The following is a 22,824-nucleotide window of genomic DNA, read 5'->3' as shown; positions in this document are numbered from 1 at the left end:
ACAATCGACAGACATTCTATATTTAAAAAGAGAATAAAAAAGGAAAAATTGGAATAAATAATGACTAGAAAATTTTCAAAACTCAAGACGAACAAGAACTCTCAGAATGAGGGTGCACACCAAGACCTAGTGGCTAAAAACTAATTCATACATCTAACTATGTCCCTTGATATTGTGAAACATAAAAACAAAACCAGAAGGGGTTGGGGTAAAGATTTAAGTTACCAGAGAGAAGATACAGATAATCTATAAAGAAATGACACTTAAACTCACATCAGAATTTTCAACAACAATAAATATTGGAAGGCAATGAAATTATCTTCAAAGTGCTAAATATAAATTTACATGCAGCTAAGTCATCATGCAAGAATAAAGGCAATATATAACTGTGTGTGTATTCACAAATACACATATATACACATTTCACACATAAATGTAATTCTGTATGTTTTTAATTTATAAGGACTTTACAACTTATACCATTGTTAGAAGGCTACTAAATGTATTCAGCAAGAATTGAGTAGGATGCAAGAAGCAACACTGAACAGGAATGGCAAAAGTATTGGTAAATGTAAATAAGCATAAACCTAAAAATGGCTAATTTGGGAGGGATTTAAAAACAAGGTAACTAAAATAATAAAAATAAATTATAGATAATGGGTAGGAAAGACTGGAGTTTTACTTTTTTATTTATTTTTACAATTTTATTTATTTATGGCTTGCTGGGTCTTCATTGCTGCACATGAGCTTTCTCTAGTTGCAGAGAGCAGGGGCTACTCTTCAGTGTGGTACGTGGGCTTCGCACTGGGGTGGCTCCTCTTGTTGCAGAGCACAGGCTCCAGGCGCGTTGGCTCAGTAGCTGCAGTGCACAGGTTCTAGGGCGTGTGGGCTTCAGTAGTCGTAGCGCACAGGCTCTAGAGCGCAGGCTCAGCAGTTGTGGTGAACGGGCTTAGCTGTTCCGCAGTATGTGGGATCTTCCTGGACCAGGGATCGAACCCATGTCTCCTACACTGGCAGGTAGATTCTTAACCACTTCATCACCAAGGAAGTCCCAAGGCTGGAGTTTTATAAAGAGGCATTCTAAAGTCCTACTGTTCCCAAAGCAGACAGAGATGAGAAGAACTTTCAACTAACCCAATAGACAGCAGAAAGGCATAAAAACAAGGCAAAGAAAAGGCAAGGATTAAAAAAAAATTAAGAGAAATTACTGATTCCAAACATGATAGTAATCAGAGTTAATATAAATGGATTTAAATCACCTCTTTAAAACACATCAAAACAAACTGACACAGAAAAACTGAAAACAAAGAGATGGAAAAGGATGTATCTAGCAAGTACTTACCAAAGAAACCCATTTAAAGTAAAATTAATAGAGATCAAAAGGGAAACAACATAATGATGAAAGGAATGAAGATGAAGAAGAAATAATAATCATTAACTACGATGTACCTAACCAGTCGCCCTGGAACTGTATGAACATATATGAATTTAAAAAAAAAAAAAAGAAAAGAAAACAAGAAATGGAGGTGAGGTTGGGGAAATGAGAGAGGTAGTTTAACGGTATAAATTGACTACCAGTAGACAAGTCCTGGAGATCTAATACAGAGTACAGTGGTTATAGACAATGCCACTGTATTATAAACAACAAATGTGCTATGAGACTAAATCTTAATTATTCTCACCACAAAAAAGAAACGGTAAGTATGTGAAGATAGAGGTGTTACCTAAGGCTACAATGGCAATCAAACTGTAACTTAAACTTACACAATGCACATATCAAACATATTCCAAAAAAAAAAAAATAGGAAGCAGACCAAAGGATATAGAAGATATGAACACAATAAGCCCAAGATGTGAGTTAAATTTAGAACCCTGAAGTCAACAAACAGGATATGGATACACTCACACCCACACAAATACTGTCTTTTTAGGAAATGTGGATTATTTACAAATGCTGAAATAAAATTTTGTACATCAACATGGAGATCTTGAAAACACAACAGTAAATTAAAACACACACATACACCTCCCAAAAACACACACCAAAAAACCAAACCCAAGTTGCAGAATACGTACAACGATAGCATTTATATAAACTTTAAATAAACAATACTGCATTTTGTGCTCTTGCACACATATATGTGTAGTAAAGATCTAAGAACCTGAACTGGGAGTATACACAAATTCATAATAGTGGTTAGCTCTGGGGAAGAAAGCACGTAAAGGAGATGGAAGAAAATAAAAGGAGCCCTAGTTATCTATAATTTCTTTTAATATTAAAAAAACACATGAAGTAAAAAAAATGTTGAATATTAACATTTAGGTTGGTACATACATCGATTTTTGTTACATCATCCTTTATACTTCACAGAATTAAAAAAATCAGGGGAGGAGACAGGTAAACCTATAATTTTTTCTATATACAGAGAACTTAAGTTCTTCACACAATAAATTCAATGGTATAGAAGAGCCCCAGAAAACTGGCAGTGGGAGTAAAAGAAAGTCCAACTATTTCAGAGCAAAGGTGTATTAAGTCTGAAAGTTGCTGAAACCCAGGAACTGAATTGGGAACAGCACCTATCAATCTGTCTTCTAGATTTAGAAGTGAGAAAAGGGTTCAACCATCATATGAGCAGCAGAGAGAAGGACCAACAACTAGTGTACTGAGAATAGTGTCCCCTCCCCAGATCCTACCTCAAAATTCATGCCTACCCAGAACCACAGAATGTGACTGTAGTTGTAAATAGGGTCTTTGCAGATGCAATTAGTTTAATATGAAGTACTACTGGATTAGGGTAAGCCTTGAATCCAATGACTGGTGTCCTTATAAGACCATGTGAAAACACAGACACACAGGGAAGGTGATCGTGTGAAGATGGAGGCAGAAATAGGAATTATGCTACTACGAGCCAAGGACTACTAAGGTTGCTTGCAGGAAGTGGCAAGGAAGGATTCTTCCCTAGAGCCTTCAGAGGCCAGCAAGGGCTGACAAACTTGATTTCAATGTCAGACTTCTAGCCTCCAGAACTTTGACAGGAAACTAATTCAGTCAGCTACTAAGTTTTTCCTAGTGATAAATACAAAGTGTAGATAGATCAACTTAGTTTTTAAGAATGACAAAAGGAAAAAACAAACAAAACCCTCAGCATGGGGACTAAAGTAGAACACTGTAGAACAAAGGAAAAGAAAGCAAATCTGAGAAATTCAGAAAAAACATATTTTTGGAAAACTATCTATTAAACAAGTTTGATAAAACAATTAATGAAAACTTTTGGCATCCCTAATAGAGTAAGAGATAACATAGCCTTTACTATAAAGTAACAGAGTAAAGTGAAAGGACAAGATGACATAAAAAGTAAATATAAAATCTAAAAAGAAAAAGAAAATATTAACCCAAGGTAGCACAATTAAAACCTACACAAGGGCTTCCCTGGTGGCGCAGTGGTTGAGAGTCCGCCTGCTGATGCAGGGGACATGGGTTCGTGCCCCGGTCCGGGAAGATCCCACATGCTGTGGAGCGGCTGGGCCCGTGAGCCATGGCTGCTGAGCCTGCGTGTCCGGAGCCTGTGCTCCGCAATGGGAGAGGCCCACTTACCGCAAAAAAAAAAAAAAAAAAAAAAAAAACTACACAAAAGGAACTATAGGTTAGAACTGATGATATAGAAAATCAAAACAGGATGTGGACAACAAACTTAGCTGTTTTATTCCTTTGCACTATGGAAGAACCAAAGGGGTAAAAACAGTGAGAGAAAAGTTAACAGCTAGCTCACATCTGAATACTTATTATGTGCATTCAAAATGTGCCCGTCACTTCCTGTATCTAATTTAATAATCACAACAATGCTGTGGAGCAGGTAGTAACAGCTAGATAAAAAGGACAGGAAACAATAACACACAGATAATTGGTATACTTAAAAACAGGCAACTACAAACGTAAGGGAATCAAAAACCAAAGCTACTACTGAAGAAAACTTGACAGTGCTACATAAAATACTCTGAAGCACTGTCCCATGCAGTTTTGCAATGGTAAAGAAGTTCTGTATTAGTGCAACTAAATATGGTAGCCACTAGCCATATGACTACTCAACCCTTGAAATGTGGCTGGTATGAGTGAGGTACTGAACTTTTTATCCTAATTTTAAATAGGTACGTGTGGATAGTGGCTACCATACTGCATAGAGTAGAACCATTTACCAATATAAAGGAAAGAAACATAGACTGGCCAAAACAAAACAGAATAAACAACTGCTCTCCTCCCCCAACCAAAAGACAGTGGAACAGAGTTTTAAGGGACAGAGGTTATGATCTAAGAACTTGAAACACAGTCAAACTGTTGCTCAAATCACTGAAAAACCACAAATGCAAATTAAAAACTCAATGAACAGGCAAATGAAGATATAAAAAGGACTGTCAACAAACAATGAAATGTTATAACCAAAATAAGCCTTTAAGTCTACTTTCAGAACTGAATATAAAATTAAAAACTATTCTCTATTTAATAAAATCCCCATTAAAATAAGACTTTTAGGAGATTAAAAAAAAACAAAAAACACCCCCAAACCCTGAATCTTTTATGCTGTTTCAAAAAGCATACAGAAAACAAAATATTAAAACTAAATGGATGAGAAATCACATACACTAAATATTAATATCAAGAAAAGTAGAACTGTAAGGCAGGAACAACTACTGGAGACAGGAGCCACAGTCACAAAGAAGATATAAATATATAAAACTGTACTACACACCAATGAAAGTTTTTTTTTTAAAAAATCAACACAATAGACCACAAATATAAGCAGAAACTATAAGAACATCATTTTGATCAAAATGCTATAAAAATCAGTAATTAATAACAAAGGCTTAAAAAGAAAAACAGTTTAGAATCTAAAAACTCAATTCTTAACTCTTGGGAAAAGAACTTAAAAACTCAAAGGCAACTTACAAACAGCAAAAAAAAACCCCACTTCCTTCACACAACAAAGGCTATGGAATGCTATCCAAAAATACACTCAGAAGAAAATTCAAAAAGTTAAATGCTTCTGTTATTATGTAACAAAGAACAGAAAATAAATTAACCGAGCATTTGAATAAAGGCAGAGAGGGGGGAAAAAACAAGACCACAGGAAGGAGTTGACAGCAAAGAACTGATCTTTGAAATGACCAATAAAATAGAAAAACTGCTGACAAGGTTGATCAAGAAAGAGAAGACAAATATAATGAAGACTGAGAAATGGATATTAACTCCTGATACAGGGATTTAAAAAGTAAGAACGCTTATTAAAATTCTGTATGAGTAAATCTGAAAATATGTAACTGATGGAAAATTTTCTGCAGAACAGATGCCTATCTCAGATGCTTTTACCTTGAGTTCTAACAAATTTTAAACAAACTGATCCTTCCTTTAAAATCTTTAAACTTTTCCAGAGCACGGCAAATGATACTCTAAGTGTCCCAATTCATTTTCAGTTGTCCTACATCAAAATTAGTAGTGACCTTCTAAAAGTATTGCCATTCAAACCAGAAATGAGATGTCTCACTACGACCAATTATTTCTTAGCACTGTTCTGAAAGTGAATCCAGACAAGGAAAAGGAGTAAGTATATAAAGAGGTGTCAAACTGCTTGCTGATGACAGAAAGCCAACCTAGAAAATTAAAAACAACCAACCAAAACAATGTTAAGAGTTCAGAAAAATGTTCAATTACAAAATAAATACCCAGAAACCAACTCATAAAATAACACTAACAAAAAAGATCTCATTCACATGACCAAAATATCAAGAATGTAGATAACATGTATGAAGAGTTAAATACTGGGATAAAAGAGGAATTCTGTGTTCCCTTAATACTGTAATGGCATTAATTCTCTCTGAAGGAATTCCCATTAAAAACCCAATGCAGCAGAAGCAAGAAGAACTACAATCCTGCAGCCTGTGGAACAAAAACCACATTCACAGAAAGACAGACAAGATGAAAAGGCAGAGGGCTACATACCAGATGAAGGAACAAGTTAAAACCACAGAAAAACAACTAAATGAAGTGGAGATAGGCAACCTTCCAGAAAAAGAATTCAGAAGATGCAAGAAACGTTTAACAAAAACTTAGAAGAATTAAAGAACAAATAAACAATAACTGAATTGAAAAATATACTAGAAGGAACCAATGGCAGAATAACTGAGGCAGAAGAACAGGTAAGTGACCTGGAAGACAGAATGGTAGAATTCACTGCTCCAGAACAGAATAAAGAAAAAAGAATGAAAAGAAATGAAGACAGCCTAAGAGACCTCTGGGACAACATTAAACACAGCAACATTCACATTATAGGGGTCCCAGAAGGAGAAGAGAGAAAGGACCTGAGAAAATATCTGAAGAGATTATAGTTGAAAACTTCCCTAACATGGGAAAGGAAATAGCCACCCAAGTCCAGGAAGTGCAGAGAGTCCCATACAGGATAAACCCAAGGAGAAACATGCCGAGACACATAGTAAACAAACTGGCAAAAATTAAAGACAAAGAAAAATTACTGAAAGCAGCAACGGAAAAATGACAAATAACATACAAGGGAACTCCCATAAGGTTAAGAACTGATTTCTCAGCAGAAACTCTACAAGCCAGAAGGGAGTGGCATGAAAGGGAAGAAAGAACCTACAACCAAGATTATACTCTACCCGGCAAGGATCTCATTCAGATTCGATGGAGAAATCAAAAGCTTTACAGACAAGCAAACGCTAAGAGAATTCAGCACCACCAAACCAGCTCTACAACAAATGCTAAAGGAACTTCTCTAAGTGGGAAACACAACAGAAGAAAAGGACCTACAAAAACAAACCCGTAACAATTAAGAAAATGGTAATAGGAACATACATATCGATAATTACCTTAAACATGAATGGATTAAATGCTCCAACCAAAAGACACAGGCTTGCTGAATGGATACAAAAACAAGACCCATATATATGCTGTCTACAAGAGACCCACTTCAGACCTAGGAACACATACAGACTGAAAGTGAGGGGATGGAACAAGATATTCCATACAAATGGAAATCAAAAGAAAGCTGGAGTAGCAATACTCATATCAGATAAAATGGACTTTAAAGAATGTTACAAGAGACAAGGAAGGACACTAATGATCAAGGGATCAATCCAAGAAGAAGATATAACAATTATAAATATATATGCACCCAACATAGGAGCACCTCAATACATAAGGCAACTGCTAACAGCTATAAAAAAGGAAATCAACAGTAACACAATAATAGTGGGGGACTTTAACACCTCACTTACACCAATGGACAGATCATTCAAACAGAAAATTAATAAGGAAACACAAGCTTTAAATGACACAATAGACCAGATAGATTTAATTGATATTTATAGGACATTCCATCCAAAAACAGCAGATTACTCTTTCTTCTCAAGTGCGCACAGAACATCCTCCAGGATAGGTCACATCTTGGGTCACAAATAAAGGCCTCATTAAATTTAAGAAAACTGAAATCATATCAAGCATCCTTTCTGACCACAATGCTATGAGATTAGAAATCAATTACAGGGAAAAAAAAGTAAAATACACAAACACATGGAGGCTAAACAATACGTTACTAAATAACCAAGAGATCACTGAAGAAATCAAAAAATACCTAGAGACAAATGACAATGAAAACACAACAATCCAAAACCCATGGGATGCAGCAAAAGCAGTTCTAAGAGGGAAGTTTATAGCTACACAAGCCTACCTCATGAAACAAGAAAAATCTCAAATAAACAATCCAACCTTACACCTAAAGGAACTAAAGAAAGAAGAACAAACAAAACCCAAAGTTAGCAGAAGGAAAGAAATCATAAAGATCAGAGCAGAAATAGAAACAAAGAAAACAATAGCAAAGATCAATAAAACTAAAAGCTGGTTCTTTGAGAAGATAAACAAAATTGATAAACCATTAGCCAGACTCACCAAGAAAAAGAGGGAGAGGACTCAAATCAATAAAATTAGAAATGAAAAAGGAGAAGTTACATCAGACGCTGCAGAAATACAAAGCATCCTAAGAGACTACTACAAGCAACTGTATGCCAATAAAATGGGACAACCTGGAAGAAATGGACAAACTCTTAGAAAGGTATAACCTTCCAGAACTGAACCAGGAAGAAACAGAAAATATGAACAGACCAATCACAAGTAATGAAACTGTGATTAAAAATCTTCCAACAAACAAAAGTCCAGGACGAGATGGCTTCACAGGTGAGTTCTAGCAAACATTTAGAGAAGAGCTAACACCCAAACTTCTCAAACTCTCCCAAAAAATTGCAGAGGAAGGAACACTCCCAAACTCATTCTATGAGGCCACCATCACCCTGATACCAAAACCAGACAGAGATACTACAAAAAAAGAAAATTACAGACCGATATCACTGATGAATATAGATGCAAAACTCCTCAACAAAATACTAGCAAACAGAATCCAACAACACATTAAAAGGATCGTCACCATGATCAAGTGGGATTTATCCCAGGGATGCAAGGATTCTTCAATATACGCAAATCAATGTGATACACCATATTAACAAATTGAAGAATAAAAACCATATGATCATCTCAATAGATGCAGAGAAAACTTTTGACAAAATTCAACACCCATTTATGATAAAAAACCCTCCAGAAAGTGGACATAGAGGGAACTTACCTCAACATAATAAAGACCATATACAACAAACCCACAGCAAACATCATTGTCAATGGTGAAAACCTGAAAGCATTTCCTCTAAGATCAGGAATGAGACAAGGATGTCCACTCTCACCACTATTATTCAACATAGTTTTGGAAGTCCTAGCCACGGCAATCAGAGAAGAAAAAGAAATAAAAGGAATACAAATTGGAAAGAAGTAAAACTGTCACTGTTTGCAGATGACATGATACTATATATAGAGAATCCTAAAGATGTTACCAGAAACCTACTAGAGCCAATCAATGAATTTGGTAAAGCTGCAGGATACAAAATTAATGCACAGAAATCTCTTGCATTTCTATACAGTAATGATGAAAAATCTGAAAGAGAAATTAAGGAAACACTCTCATTTACCATTGCAACAAAAAGAATAAAATATCTAGGAATAAACTACCTAGAGAGACAAAAGGCCTGTATGCAGAAATCTGTAAGACACTGATGAAAGAAATTAAAGATGATACCAACAGATGGAGAGATATACCATGTTCTTGGATTGGAAGCATCAATATTGTAAAAATGACTATACTACCCCAAGCAATCTACAGATTCAATGCAATCCCTATCAAACTACCAATGGCATTTTTTACAGAACTAGAACAAAAAATCTTCAAATTTGTATGGAGACACAGAAGACCCCGAATAGCCAAGGCAGTCTTGAGGGAAAAAAACAGAGCTGGAGAAATCAGACTCCCTGACTTCAGACTATACTACAAAGCTACAGTAATCAAGACAATATGATACTGGCACAAAAACAGAAATACAGATCAATGGAACAAGATAGAAAGCCCAGAGATAAACCCACACACCTATGGTCAACTAATCTATGACAAAGGAGGCAAAGATATACAACAGAGAACAGACAGTCTCTTCAATAAGTGGTGCTGGGAAAACTGGACAGCTACATGTAAAAGAATGAAATTAGAACACTCCCTAACACCATACACAAAAATAAACTCAAAATGGATTAGAGACCTAAATATAAGACTGGACACTATAAAACTCTTACAGGAAAACACAGGAAGAACACTCTTTGACATAAATCACAGCAAGATCTTTTCTGATTCACCTCCTGAAGTAATGGAAATAAAAACAAAAATAAACAAATGGGACCTAATGAAACTTAAAAGCTTTTGCACAGCAAAGGAAACCATAAAGAAGACGAACAGACAACCCTCAGAATGGGAGAAAATATTTGCAAACGAATCAACGGACAAAGGATTAATCTCCAAAATATATAAACAGCTCATGCAGCTCAATATTAAAAAAACAAACAACCCAATCCAAAAATGGGCAGAAGACCTAAACAGACATTTCTCCAAAGAAGACATACAGATGGCCAAGAAGCACATGAAAAGCTGCTCAACATCACTAATTATTAGAGAAATGCAAATCAAAACTACAATGAGGTATCTAATACCTCACACCAGTTAGAATGAGCATCATCAGAAAATGTACAAACAACAAATGCCGGAGAGGGTGTGGAGAAAAGGGAACCCTCTTGCACTGTTGGTGGGAATGTAAATTGATACAGCCACTATGGAGAACAGTATGGAGGTTCCTTAAAAAACTAAAAACAGAATTACCATATGACCCAGCAATCCCACTACTGGGCATATACGCAGAGAAAACCATAATTCAAAAAGACACATGCACCCCAATATTCATTGCAGCACTATTTACAATAGCCAGGTCATGGAAGCAACCTATATGCCCATCAACAGACGAATGGATAAAGAAGATGTGGTACATATATACAATGGAATATTACTCAGCCATAAAAAGGAATGAAATTGGGTCATTTGTAGAGACGTGGATGGATTTAGAGATTGTCATACAGAGTGAAGTTAGAAAGAGAAAAACAAATATCGTATATTAACACATATATGTGGAACCTAGAAAAATGGTACAGATGAACTGGTTTGCAGGGCAGAAACTGAGACACAGATGTAGAGAACAAACGTATGGACACCAAGGGGGGAAAGCAGTGGGGGTGGGGGTGGTGGTGGTGGTGTGATGAATTGGGAGATTCGGATTGACATGTATACACTGATATGTATACAATGGATGACTAATAAGAACCTGCTGTATAAAAAAATAAATAAAATAAAATTCAAAAAGACAAAACAAAACAAGGCTTTGAATACATTTCAGGGAAGAGAAAAGCACCAAAATAGGAAATATTCAACTCTGTCTAACTATTTGAAATGGTAATTATTTCACCTTCTAATTATGAAAATAAAGCACTATTTAAAAAAAATTAACTTAGAAATCTTAGTATATGTTGTGGTAATCAGAATGCAATGCAATGTGTTACTTTTATTGGCTCACAGACACTGCAACATCTGATAGAGAATTTGCCAAGAACAAAAATGAATTGAAATCCATCATAATTTACAGACATTCCAAAAATCTTAGTGCAAAATCCAAGCCACATTTGTTTAATAAAAAAACAAAAAACAAGAAACAAAAAAACCCAAAAAACCAATTCAGTGGTTATGGAGGAAGTCCTCTCTGAAAGTAAGGCTCTATCATCATTATCTGTTAATCACAGAATATTAAAGTATTTTAAAAAATTCTTTTGACGTGAAGACAGTTTGTAAATAAAATATTAGGGCTTCTACTTCTATTTACTTTACCTCAGCCTTTCAAAATTTATTTTGTATGTGTTTTATAATGCATATATAAAACACTCCCATAAAAGTTTAGAGGCTATTGTCCTAAGCACTGGGTGATTTCTGAGTACTCTGCCACTACAAAGTAAGCTCCATGAGGGCAAGGACTTTTGTTCACCAATGAAACCCAGGTGTACTGGAACACCGTGGGGACCCAAAACTGCTGAATAAATTTGCTTGGCAAATCCATCACCTCAAAATGGTAGAGGGCAAGGTACATGCTCAACAGCAAATATCACTGAGCAAGGATCCACTGAAGACACAGTGAGCAACTAAGACAGAGAGAATGGCCTTTGTCTCCAATTTTGGCAGAACTCCAGCAATATTGCTATCATCAGCAAATGGTTTATTTCCCAAACTAAACTTATTTATTTGTCTTATTTTCCATGCAGTTTACTTCTGCATGTCAGAATGATTGTTTTAGACACTGGCATTGGAACCAAAGGGTCTTTAGTATGCTTTGTATGTCTCCCCCTTGTTTTAAACATTTATATGTACTACCTTCAAAAGTACATCAGTTTTGGGGCATGAACAAGAAGAAACTACTGTCAAATGCAACAAAGAAGCCTTGCTACTTCACAGATATAAAGAAAAGAATCCAGGAGGCCAACCTATACTTCAGAAAAATTTTATCACACCCTTAGATGTCATGACACCATGGCTAGCAACTGCTGAAACAGAGAAAGGACACTATTTCCCCATGAGGCGATGTTGTTGGTAGGTTTTTGTTAAAAGCATCAAGGGCATGGCCAAAATCTACTTTCTTATACTTAACAGTAATATACTGTTTTCTTTGCTTTCCCAATATCAACTCTTCAAAACTGTTCAGAAAATAATTTAGATTTATATGACTATTAATAAAAAATTGATTCAAATGTCAATATGAGAAACCCACCAAATTCTTTTCTGGTATTTTGGTAATTCAGGCAATCTGAGGAATAGACAAGAGAAAAATGGTACAGCCTAATAGTTAATTTTCACTAATAATAATTTCCTTTAAAAAAAAAGATCATGGCAAGGGACTTCCCTGGTGGCACAGTGGTTAAGAATCCACCTGCCAACGCAGGGAACATGGGTTCAAGCCCTCGTCTGGGAAGATCCCACATGCCGCAGAGCAACTAAGCCTGTGAGCCACAACTAGTGAGCCTGTGCTCTAGAGCCCACGAGCCACAACTACTGAAGCCTACGCACCTAGAGCTCATGCTCCACAACAATAGAAGCCACTGCAATGAGAAGCCTGCGCACCTCAACAAAGAGTAGCCCCCACTCTCTGCAACTAGAGAAAGCCTGCGCGCAGCAATGAAGACCCAACACAGCCATAAATGAATGAATGAATGATCATGGCAAAATTATATAGTCCAAATGCATACTATAACAAAAAAAGCCAAGCAGTGAAAATCTACTGTCCAAATATTAATGTTTCCAACAATTATCTCCTCTCCCTTGTCCTCAGTTTTCTCACCAGCAAATATACTGTAATAGCATTATCTTAAGAAACATTCTCTTTCAGTCAAACAGGTTATTTCTCTGTTCTCCTTTACAGAAATACTCTTTGAAAGTGTTATCTATGATGGTTCCCTCAATTCCTTCCGTTCCATTCTCTCCTGAACCTGATCCAATCAGAATTTCACTCTTCTACCTCTAATAAAACTGCTTACAAAGGTCTCAAGCAACCCTGGCCCCACGAAATCCTATGGTCAATTCTTAGTCTTCACCTAACTTGACCCATCTGCAGCATCTAACAGAGATGATCATTCCCTCCTTTCTGAAACATTTTCTTCACTTGCCTTCCACATACCACACTCTCTTGGTTTTCCTTCTGCTTCATTGGTCACTCCTTCCCAGTTTCTTATCTTTCACACCTCCAAAGACTTGGAATAAAAAAATGTATCAAGGCTGAATTCCAACTGAGTTCCCCACCATTCCCTATTCCCTTCCTCTGCTGCATTTTTCTCCCCAGAACTTAACACTACAGAACATACCATATACTTCTTTTTTTTTTTTTTTTTGCGATATGCGGGCCTCTCACTGCTGTGGCCTCTCCCGTTGCGGAGCACAGGCTCTGGACGCGCAGGCTCAGAGGCCATGGCTCACGGGCCCAGCTGCTCCGCGGCATGTGGGATCTTCCCGGACCGGGGCACGAACCCGTGTCCCCTGCATCGGCAGGCGGACTCTCAACCACTGCGCCACGAGGGAAGCCCCCATATACTTCATTTTATTGCTTTATTTTCTGTCTCTACCCATTAGATTATTTCATGAGGGTAAGAATTTTTGTCTGTTTTGTTTAGTGTTGTATTCTCAGTGCATAGAACAGATCTAGGTTATTGTAGGAACTCAAAAAAAGATTTGTTGAATGAGTGAATGAATTAATAAAAATAAAAGTGTAAACAGCAAGGGTCATCTTATACTAGTAACTTAGCAGCCAGATACCCCAATAAGCAAATTATATACATTTCAGTTAATCCTGAAACAACCCTATGAGATCTCTGAGGCAGGGTGGGGTGGGGTGGGGTGTTAACATGCCCCAAACACAAACTACTAAGTGGCAGTGCCATGATTCAAACCCAAGTCTGTCCTCTTCAAAGTTAATGCTCTTAATCACTGCATGGTATTATTTTCACTGGAGTACTATTTCGTTGGTTTTGAACTAAATCCAACCCTGCTATTTGAAGAGTCAGCAATCAAGTTTCCTATAGTTGTAAAATAATCTCCATTTTGTCTGTGAAGACAAACATTCGTTTAGTATCATCAACTTAGAAATTTTAATGGAGATTCTTATTTAAAAGGAAAGCATTCCACATTGCCATTTTCAGGGATAACAGTATAAGTGAGAAGACACACTGCTCTCCTTCAAAGTGTTGATGGCAGAACTTCCAACTTGCTCTCTCCCATTTCTATTAAAATCTCAAGCCAATGGTTTCCAAACCTGGCTGAAGAGTCACCTAGGAGCTTTTTGTTTTCTGAAAACAAGATTCCCAGGCCCAACTCCAGAGCAACGAAACCAGAATCTCTAGGAAACAGGGCTCAGGAACCTAGTATTTTTTAAAGCTCTGCAGGAAGCCTTGGTGGTTAGCCAAGTTTGGAAAACACTGGTTAAAAGAACCAAAGCTGGCAAGAAACTAGTACCCTCTATCTGAGCATCTGGCTCACTGTTTAACAGTGACCAAGTCTCACTGGTACTGACCTTCTTGGAAAGAGGCACGATGCTGTTGGGTCGAACAAGCCTCCGTTTCTTACAGCTCAGCACAGGACGTGTTCGGGCTGCCACACAGGTGCCATCAGTTGATGAAGAAACTAGATTCAGTCTTTGCTTTTTATGCAATTGTTCCTCAGCATCAGAGTTGTCTCCTGGTATGTGGTCTGCCAAGACAGGCTGAAGACTACACAAGGGGAAGGAAGAATATTCACTTCTCATAAGACGTAAGGAAACAAAGCCTTTAATACTTGTTCAACCACCTCTACTTGCAAATGTTCACAGACACAAACATGTGTTCTAGAGCACACAGAGGTCACCTCTTGATGCTGATGTCTGTTAATCTAAGTGGCTATGCAGTATCTGTGCTTATTTTTAAGGTGCTCTTGGTGGATGTTACTCTACCATGTCTGAAAAATGCAAGTCAGTAAGTGAACTCAGGTTCTACTGATTAAGTTCTCTTCTACAACAAAAACATGAATTCTTAAAAGTCTAGAAAATTGCAACTGGTAAGAATATTTTTAATATATATTGAGAATCAGTTCTCCTATGAAACTTGCCTATTAGGGATGTGTACTCATTGTTCACTTGCAGAAGGATTCCTCGATCTTTTATAAATGCAGATTTACAGCCTTTAGGGATCTAATCTGTTCTACAGCAGAGGATTTTATGTAAATATTTCTGAGGAGTTCTACCAAGACAGGACCAATCACAACGATTCATAATAACTTTAGGACTTTAAATTTTCTCCATGCTGAGTAGATTTTAGGCCGCAGTAAGTAACAGGAAAATACATTAGGAGGCTACTTAAAATATACTTGCTACAGTAGGAGGCATGCACAATATTATGAAGTGATAAGGTTTCTGCTTCTTTAAACCAGGGTTACTCCTGGCTAGGGATAACTAAGAGTCTCAAACCCATCTCTAACAAGCCTGCTGAGTATAAGAAGTATGCAGAAGAGATAAAACTTACGTATTAATAACTCCATTGACAGGTCTCAATGCTCCACATGATTTAGTAGACAATGACTCTGAAGGATGACCAGAGGCACCATGGTTTTCCAGTGGTTGAGAAACAGACTCAATCTTAATGAGAAGAAAAATGAAAATATATTATCAACATTTAACCAACAGCACCAGCCTGAAAAGCAGCACCATTTCATTTTAATGAAACACCTAAAATTTCTGATGACCAACTTGAAAAAAACCTCATTTATGGAACACATTTAAGTGTTTCTTGGATTTGTGTTTCCTGGGCTGCAGTCCTCACAAATCCCAAATAAATGCATTTTTTGGCCTTAAAAAAACCAAAACCAAAAAAACCCAAAACCAAAAAAACCCAAAAATCCAAAATCACTCGTATGATTGAGGAAAAAAAAATAATTAAGAGAATCAGCTTTCGAGATTTTGCTTTGGCAAAATTTGGAGAATTTGCTTTGGAGGGAAGGGTTAGGAATTAAGATATTTAACAGACCAAAAGTAGTAAAGTGCCTACTGACAGGGAAATGACCTAATGACTCCATGGAACAGAAGCACAGCAAAACATTATATAGTACCAAGAGTCAAGTTTTCAACCTAAGGGTCAAGGGTACATAAGTTCAGTAGGAAGACAACTAAGAGGAAATTTAAATGTAGTTAATATCTGCTTAACTTCGCAGTGTATGCTGGAAGCTTGTTTCCAGAAAACCATACTCTCTCTCACTTTCTCACTCTATATATATATTTCACCCCTGTGATAAAAGAAACAGAAACAATTAATAAAATGACAATAATAACTAATAATTACCTAATGCTATCAGGTAGTAACTTTGGACTGTACAAATACAGTTGACCCTCAAACAACTTTTGGATTTGAAGTGCAGGGATCCATTTATACGTGGATATGTTTCAATAGTAAACACTAAAGTACTACACAGTCTGTGGTTGGTTGAATCTGCAGATGTGGAGGAACTGTGGATAGGGAGGGGCTGACTATACGTTATACGTGGATTAAATCCCATGTTGTTCAAGAGTCAATTGTATATGCTTACAATATAAAATGAAAAAAGGGAGGTAGGAAAAAAATGTGGAAAAGTTGGAATTTCACTATTTCAAAAGAAATTATATATTTACTAGGCTAAAAGGGGTACGGGCAGCCATGAGAAGTCAATCACATGGAGTGTCTGAGGTATTGGCAATAAAGCCACAGCTCTGTTATCCCTCGGCTCTGGGAGTTGTTGGAATACCACAGAATGGCTGTGGTCTTTGTCTCCGCCTTACACTCAAACTGACTTTGGGGTGTTTTGACATCCCCTTTCCTGTAACTGCTACCAGTACATATCAAAGCCAATATTTTGAGGCTGAAATTCTATTTATCAGTATTGTTATATTTCTTTTTTGATCTTTTTACCCCCAAGGAGAAAACACCAAAGGATCTGAAGACCTGAGAACAGCCTCAAGAAAGGACAATACATTGGGAAGCTAATTTTTAAAATTTAATACAAATTATCCAAAAAGTTAGATCAGGATAGACAAGACACATGAGTAAATTACAATGAGTAAACACTGGGAAAGTGTTCTGTCTTCCTTGTTAGATACCCTGTACATTTACTGGTATATCTTGAACAATTATATTAGTCAACAACACCAAAATTATGGTAAATTTGGCTCATGTACTCATTGCCTTAAAAGCCACACTGATTTCCTCATGGAAAGTAATGTGTAAGAGTTATAAAGATGTTCATGTCTTCTGACAAAGTATTTCACTCATCCTTAAAATCTATCTTAAAGAAATAACTCAACAAAACATACCCCCAAATCTTACACACAAAGCTAGTCACTGCAATGATATGGATCAATAACCTAAATGCTCAACACTTGAGGCACAGTTATAAAATGTGGTACACCAAATCAGAATATTGAAGATAATCATAAAGGAAATTTCCTCTTCCTTTACCCAGAAGAATATTTAAATATAGAAAATAATAGGTAGAAATGATTTTGGAAAGGGGCTAAATTCAAAATATTTTTAATATAATTGTGGTGACTAAAAATATATGTACACAGATAATGACAAGGTAAAAATAGTGTTAAAGAGGCAGAATAGAAACTTCACTGGTGGCGCAGTGGTTAAGAATCTGCCTGCCAATGCAGGGGACACAGGTTCGAGCCCTGGTCTGGGAAGATGCCACATGCCGCGGAGCAACAAAGCCCATGCACCACAACTACTGAGCCCATGCTCTAAAGCCTGGGAGCCACAACTACTGATCCCATGTGCCACAACTACTGAAACCCGCGCGCCTAGAGCCCGTGCTCCACAACAACAGAAGCCACCTCAATGAGAAGCCTGAGCACCGCAACGAAGAGTAGCCCCTGCTCGCCGCAACTAGAGAAAGCCCACATGCAGCAACAATGACCCAGTGCAGCCAAAAATAAATAAATAAAATTTTTTAAAAATGAGGCAGAATAGGACTATTCGAAGTTTTCTTTACATTTAGATAATATTTTTAACATTAAAAAAACCCCCAGATAAACCCAACACCCTCCTGAATGCTAGTGAGGATTTACCATTCAGGAACACCTCAAAAAGCCCAAACAAATATTATGGTATGACAAAGGACAAAAAGATTTAAGATTCAGGTTGCTGTTAACTAGATGTGTGACTCCAGCCATGTTACAGCTTTCCTAGATTTCTGAAGTTCTGGTTTGAATGAAAAAGTTTCCTTTCAACATGAAAACGCTGTGACTATGAATTTTTGGTGTTGATCTGAAGAACTTCTGTCAACTTTATATTCACTTAAAACAATAGCTTTTAGCATTAAATTATGACAGAGATCTGGTTTATATATCTACATGTTTTACAAGGTGCCACGTTTAAGCAATAGGTTGACTCTCATTTGATTAAGATTTATTTTCTAGGGATTATGGAGAACTAACCACCAGAAAACCTGTCAAGACAAACTGTTGCCATTCTTTAACAAAATCTCATTTCAAAACAAGTTTACTTTTCTTGGCTAATAATCTATCCTTGTTTTTCATGCCTACAGATATATAAGTATATTTAAAGGCCATTAATCTTCAATGTGTATTTTATTATTTTTCTTAGAGGAACTTGGAACTTTCCTGGGGGTAATTCAGCCCCAAAATTAAAATAAAAGTCAACAGGCAAAAGGTTATTTAAGCACAGAAATGCTTGTCAAGGATACAGAAGCACACAGCAATTAAAAGCATCAAAGTCAGAGAGGAAACGTGCTTGAATTCCAATCCCAACCATACAAGGAGGCACTGAATATTTAGAAGGATCTGCTTAGAAACCTTGGGATATCCTACATGTAATCACCCTGAGATCTAAAGCAGGGCACTGGGGCAACTAGGTTCATCATTCATTCTCAAATTCAAAGAGCTTAAAATATTAACCCCAATCCTCTAATAGTGTTTCGTCTAGAAAAAGAAAAACACACCTCACAAACACATGTAATTTTATTTAGAGTTTCTTAAATGCATTCACATTGCTTTAAGAAAAAGTGAACACTCCTTATCTTGCAGTCCAAAAGGCTGCAAAGACAGAGTAGAGAAACATTAACAAACACTTCACAAATATTAAATCCACACACTAATTTAAGCCTGATTGTTATTACTGCAGTGGTTTACATCATTAATATTTTCAGGAAACTAAAGCATGACTCAGATATTTGCCATCCAATGGGAAACTGTAAATAGGAGTTGTTACAGAGCTTCTCTCGAGTTTTATGTGATGTTCAGATACACTCTGAGGGTACATGCATCCCACAGCCAGAAAAGTACAGAAAAGCTGAAGTGAAGTGGTAGGTAGAGTGCTTCTGTAATCCCTCCTTTTTCTAAAGCAGAGCCCCAGGGATTACCTTTTGGGGAAATCTTAAGAGTTAAAGGTAGCAAGCAGGGTTACTGAAGTGATTTTTTTCCTTGACTGAAAGGGTCAGATGTATGGAATAACACAGCAGTGAGATTCTGTTTGTTATTCTTATAAAGTAGGCATCTGTTTGATTCATTACTCCACCTTCTTGGCCACAACAATTAAGTGTGACGAAGAGCCCTTAAAGAAAAACTAGATTAAATTAAGGTTTATTTGTGTGTGGGGGGAGATTTTTCTGGGGTCTGAGAACCCATGTTCACTGAATTTGTTTTACTAAAAAGTAGAGAAAGTAAAGGGGTAAAAATCAAAAGGCACACAACTTAAAAACACGTAATAAAATAAATCTCTAGGTGTGTATGCAAGATATGTGTGTATGTATCTTTACTTTAGTCATTCAAGTAACGCCATGCTGTAACTGTTTGAAAATACCATTTTCCTTAGATGCACCATATTTGTTTGTCTAGAAAATTTAACAGTTCTGTTTTGGTTAGTTATTACCTTTCTGACAAACATTATCAAAATGGAAAGAAAAGGCTAACTGAATGTAAGGAATTCAACTTTCATTTCTGGGTCAAAATGCTCTCCATCTCAATGATACCCAGCATAGTCCTGCTTAAAATTACCAAAATACTGCTGGCCCATAAAGAGTATAACAGTCATTTCCATGAACTAGCACCACGGCCAAGAAACTGTGCTAAAGTGGAAGTGGAACTTTCTGAAAATTCCACTTCCACCAAGTTACTTACCTAGGCTTCAATTTCTGCATATGTAAAATGGGACTATGTGCCTCACTTTCCTATGTCTCTATATTGAGGTCAAAATATAATCTGTAGGGCTTCCCTGGTGGCGCAGTGGTTGAGAGTCCGCCTGCCGATGCAGGGGACACGGGTTCGTGCCCCAGTCCGGGAAGATCCCACATGCCGCGGAGCAGCTGGGCCCGTGAGCTATGGCCGCTAAGCCTGAGCGTCCGGAGCCTGTGCTCCGCAACGGGAGAGGCCACAACAGTGAGAGGCCCGCATACCGCAAAAAAATAAAATAAAATAAAATAAAATAAAAATTATATATATATATATAAAATCTATAATTATATTGAAACAACTTTGGGAGATTAGGTTTGACATATATACGCTACCATGGGTAAAACAGACAGCTAGTGGGAACCTGCTGTATAGCACAGGGAGCTCAGCTCGGTGCTCTGTGATGACCTATATGGGTGGGATGGCAGGGGGAGGGAGGTCCAAGAGAGAGGGGATATATATATACATATAGCTGATTCACTTCACTGTACAGCAGAAACTAACACAACACTGTAAAGCAATTATACTCCAATTAAAAAAAAGAAAGTTAAAAACAAAACTTTGAATTATTCGTTTCTAAAAATGCAACCAGCATAATGTTGTTACAAGTCCAGAGACTACTAAACCTAAGATCTGTATTTACCAACACTGCTGAAAATCTTTCTCTAGAATCTAGAGAAATACAGTAATTGCAAAAACAGCCTTGTAAGTTCTTACTGTTCAACTTATTTATCCACAGCCCAATTTATTTTAAAAGTCCTAACTGGTCAGTCAGTGTTTTTTAATACTGTGGATCAAACATTCCCCAGACAGTACCTAACCCTCTACTCTCTATCTCAAACCCCTCATGGGGGCCAATGCACCATTCATTGTCCCTGATGACTGCAAAACTTCAAGGAAAAGAACACTGTTCCCATGTAACCAATGGTAGGAAGATTATACCTTGAATGTTTGAAAAGAAAAAGCAATAGCTTACATTTTTGTATGCTTTACTTCTGGGAAAGCATTAGTCCTTCACTTAATAGTTCACTTGTTAACATCAATTCCACAAAGCAAGGAAAGGTAAAAGAATGAGGCTTGGGACTTCCCTGGTGGTGCAGTGGTTAAGAATCCGCCTGCCAATGCAGGGGACACGGGTTCGATCCCTGATCCAGGAAGATCCACACGCCACAGAGCAATTATGCCTGTGCGCCACAACTACTGAAGCCCGCGTGCCCTAGAGCCTGCACACCACAACTACTGAAGCCCGTGCACCTAGAGCCCGTGCTCCCCAACAAGAGAAGCCACTGCAATGAGAAGTCCATATGCAGCAACGAAGACCCAATGCAGACCAAAAAAATTTTAAAAAGTGAGGCTTATTTTGCAAATAAAAGCAAACACAAATAATGACGTCATTTGTCAAAAGCCACAGAAGCAATGTTTTTGCTAAAACAAACAAAAAACCTCCTCAATTTCAAATCTATGGAAAGGAAGGATAATGCAAAAACTAATAAAACTGGCTACCTACAGGAGGTGGGAACACAATGGAAAGAAGGTGGAAATAGGAACAGGGCTACAGCCTTTTGTACAGCTTTAATTCTCAGCACAGTAGTAATGTTTTGCATACTCAAAAAATAATAAATATCAACTACTGTGTGTGTGGGCAACAAGAAGTGGAATACTATAGTAACAAAAGAACGTAACTGTATTACAAAATAATTGCATAGTCACACTGAAAGGTGAACTAACCTAAGAACAACTTCGGGGAAATAGCATTTTGACGGTTTATTATAGTGCTAACATACTGTATACAATATTGTACTCTGGTTAGTAAAGATATTTCTCACAGGAGTATGAGCTGGCAATTATGAAACTACTCTATTTGGTACTAGGATTGAACAAATAAGTATCAATAAGGAAGGAGGAAGGCTGTGGTGTTAGACTGGTACTAGTATAAACTCATGGTTTTTAGTGTATATACAGATGGGTAGATAACAAAATATATGTATGTGTATGCATGTAGCAGCATACATATATATATTTACTAGCTTTGTTGAGAAGTCCTAGATAGAAGCAATGACACCAAGTAGCAATGAGCACAACTAGTACCCAGATCTTGGTTTCAAAACCCTGTTCTCCAATAAAAAGAAGCAGGGCTGGAACAAGTAAAATACAAGATGAACCTGGAACATTGTGGGGTGCCAGAAAGTGAGTGTTCAAAAAACAAGGCGGGGGGCATGTTGAAAGGACACAGACGCCAATCTGAAAGGTCCCGATGCCAAAAGTTCAGACAACTGCAACTGAATAACTACTAATAGTAGTAGATTATAATCCATAACGTAAAATTAATATCCATAAAACCATCCTGAAATAAGTAACTAACTGATGGACGAAATAAATGAGGGAGAAAAGACAGCTCTTCCTAACAGAATTCCAATGAACAAATGTAGAAAACAGAAAATCACCATTTAGTAAACACCACAGCAATAATTACTGCAGTAATTTTACAGGAAAAATCCACCAGTAGATGATAAAACTGTGGATTAAAGTATAATGAGCTGGACATATATACACTACCAAACGTAAGGT

At 37.1% G+C, this 22,824-nt stretch overlaps 1 protein-coding gene across 13 annotated transcripts in view; it reads right to left on the bottom strand.

Annotated features, from left to right (window-relative positions):
* The window catches only part of KANSL1 (KAT8 regulatory NSL complex subunit 1), a 175,165-nt gene that overhangs the window by 33,950 nt on the left and 118,391 nt on the right, over positions 1 to 22,824 (bottom strand). For 12 of the 13 annotated variants that reach the window (XM_049701421.1, XM_049701416.1, XM_049701420.1 and 9 more), the window contains 2 exons: positions 15,563 to 15,675; positions 14,581 to 14,776 (listed from right to left, as the gene is read on the bottom strand). In XM_049701421.1, coding sequence (XP_049557378.1) covers positions 14,581 to 14,776; positions 15,563 to 15,675 — 309 coding nt within the window. Of the gene's footprint in view, positions 1 to 12,291; positions 12,328 to 14,580; positions 14,777 to 15,562; positions 15,676 to 22,824 lie in introns of all 13 variants that reach the window. The other variant, XM_049701422.1, reaches the window with a different exon arrangement.

This window comes from Orcinus orca, chromosome 19 (assembly GCF_937001465.1).
Source record: "Orcinus orca chromosome 19, mOrcOrc1.1, whole genome shotgun sequence".
NCBI lineage: Eukaryota > Metazoa > Chordata > Mammalia > Artiodactyla > Delphinidae > Orcinus > Orcinus orca.
The sequence above is the reverse complement of the archived record's forward strand: the minus strand, read 5'-3'. Positions and strand labels throughout refer to the sequence as shown.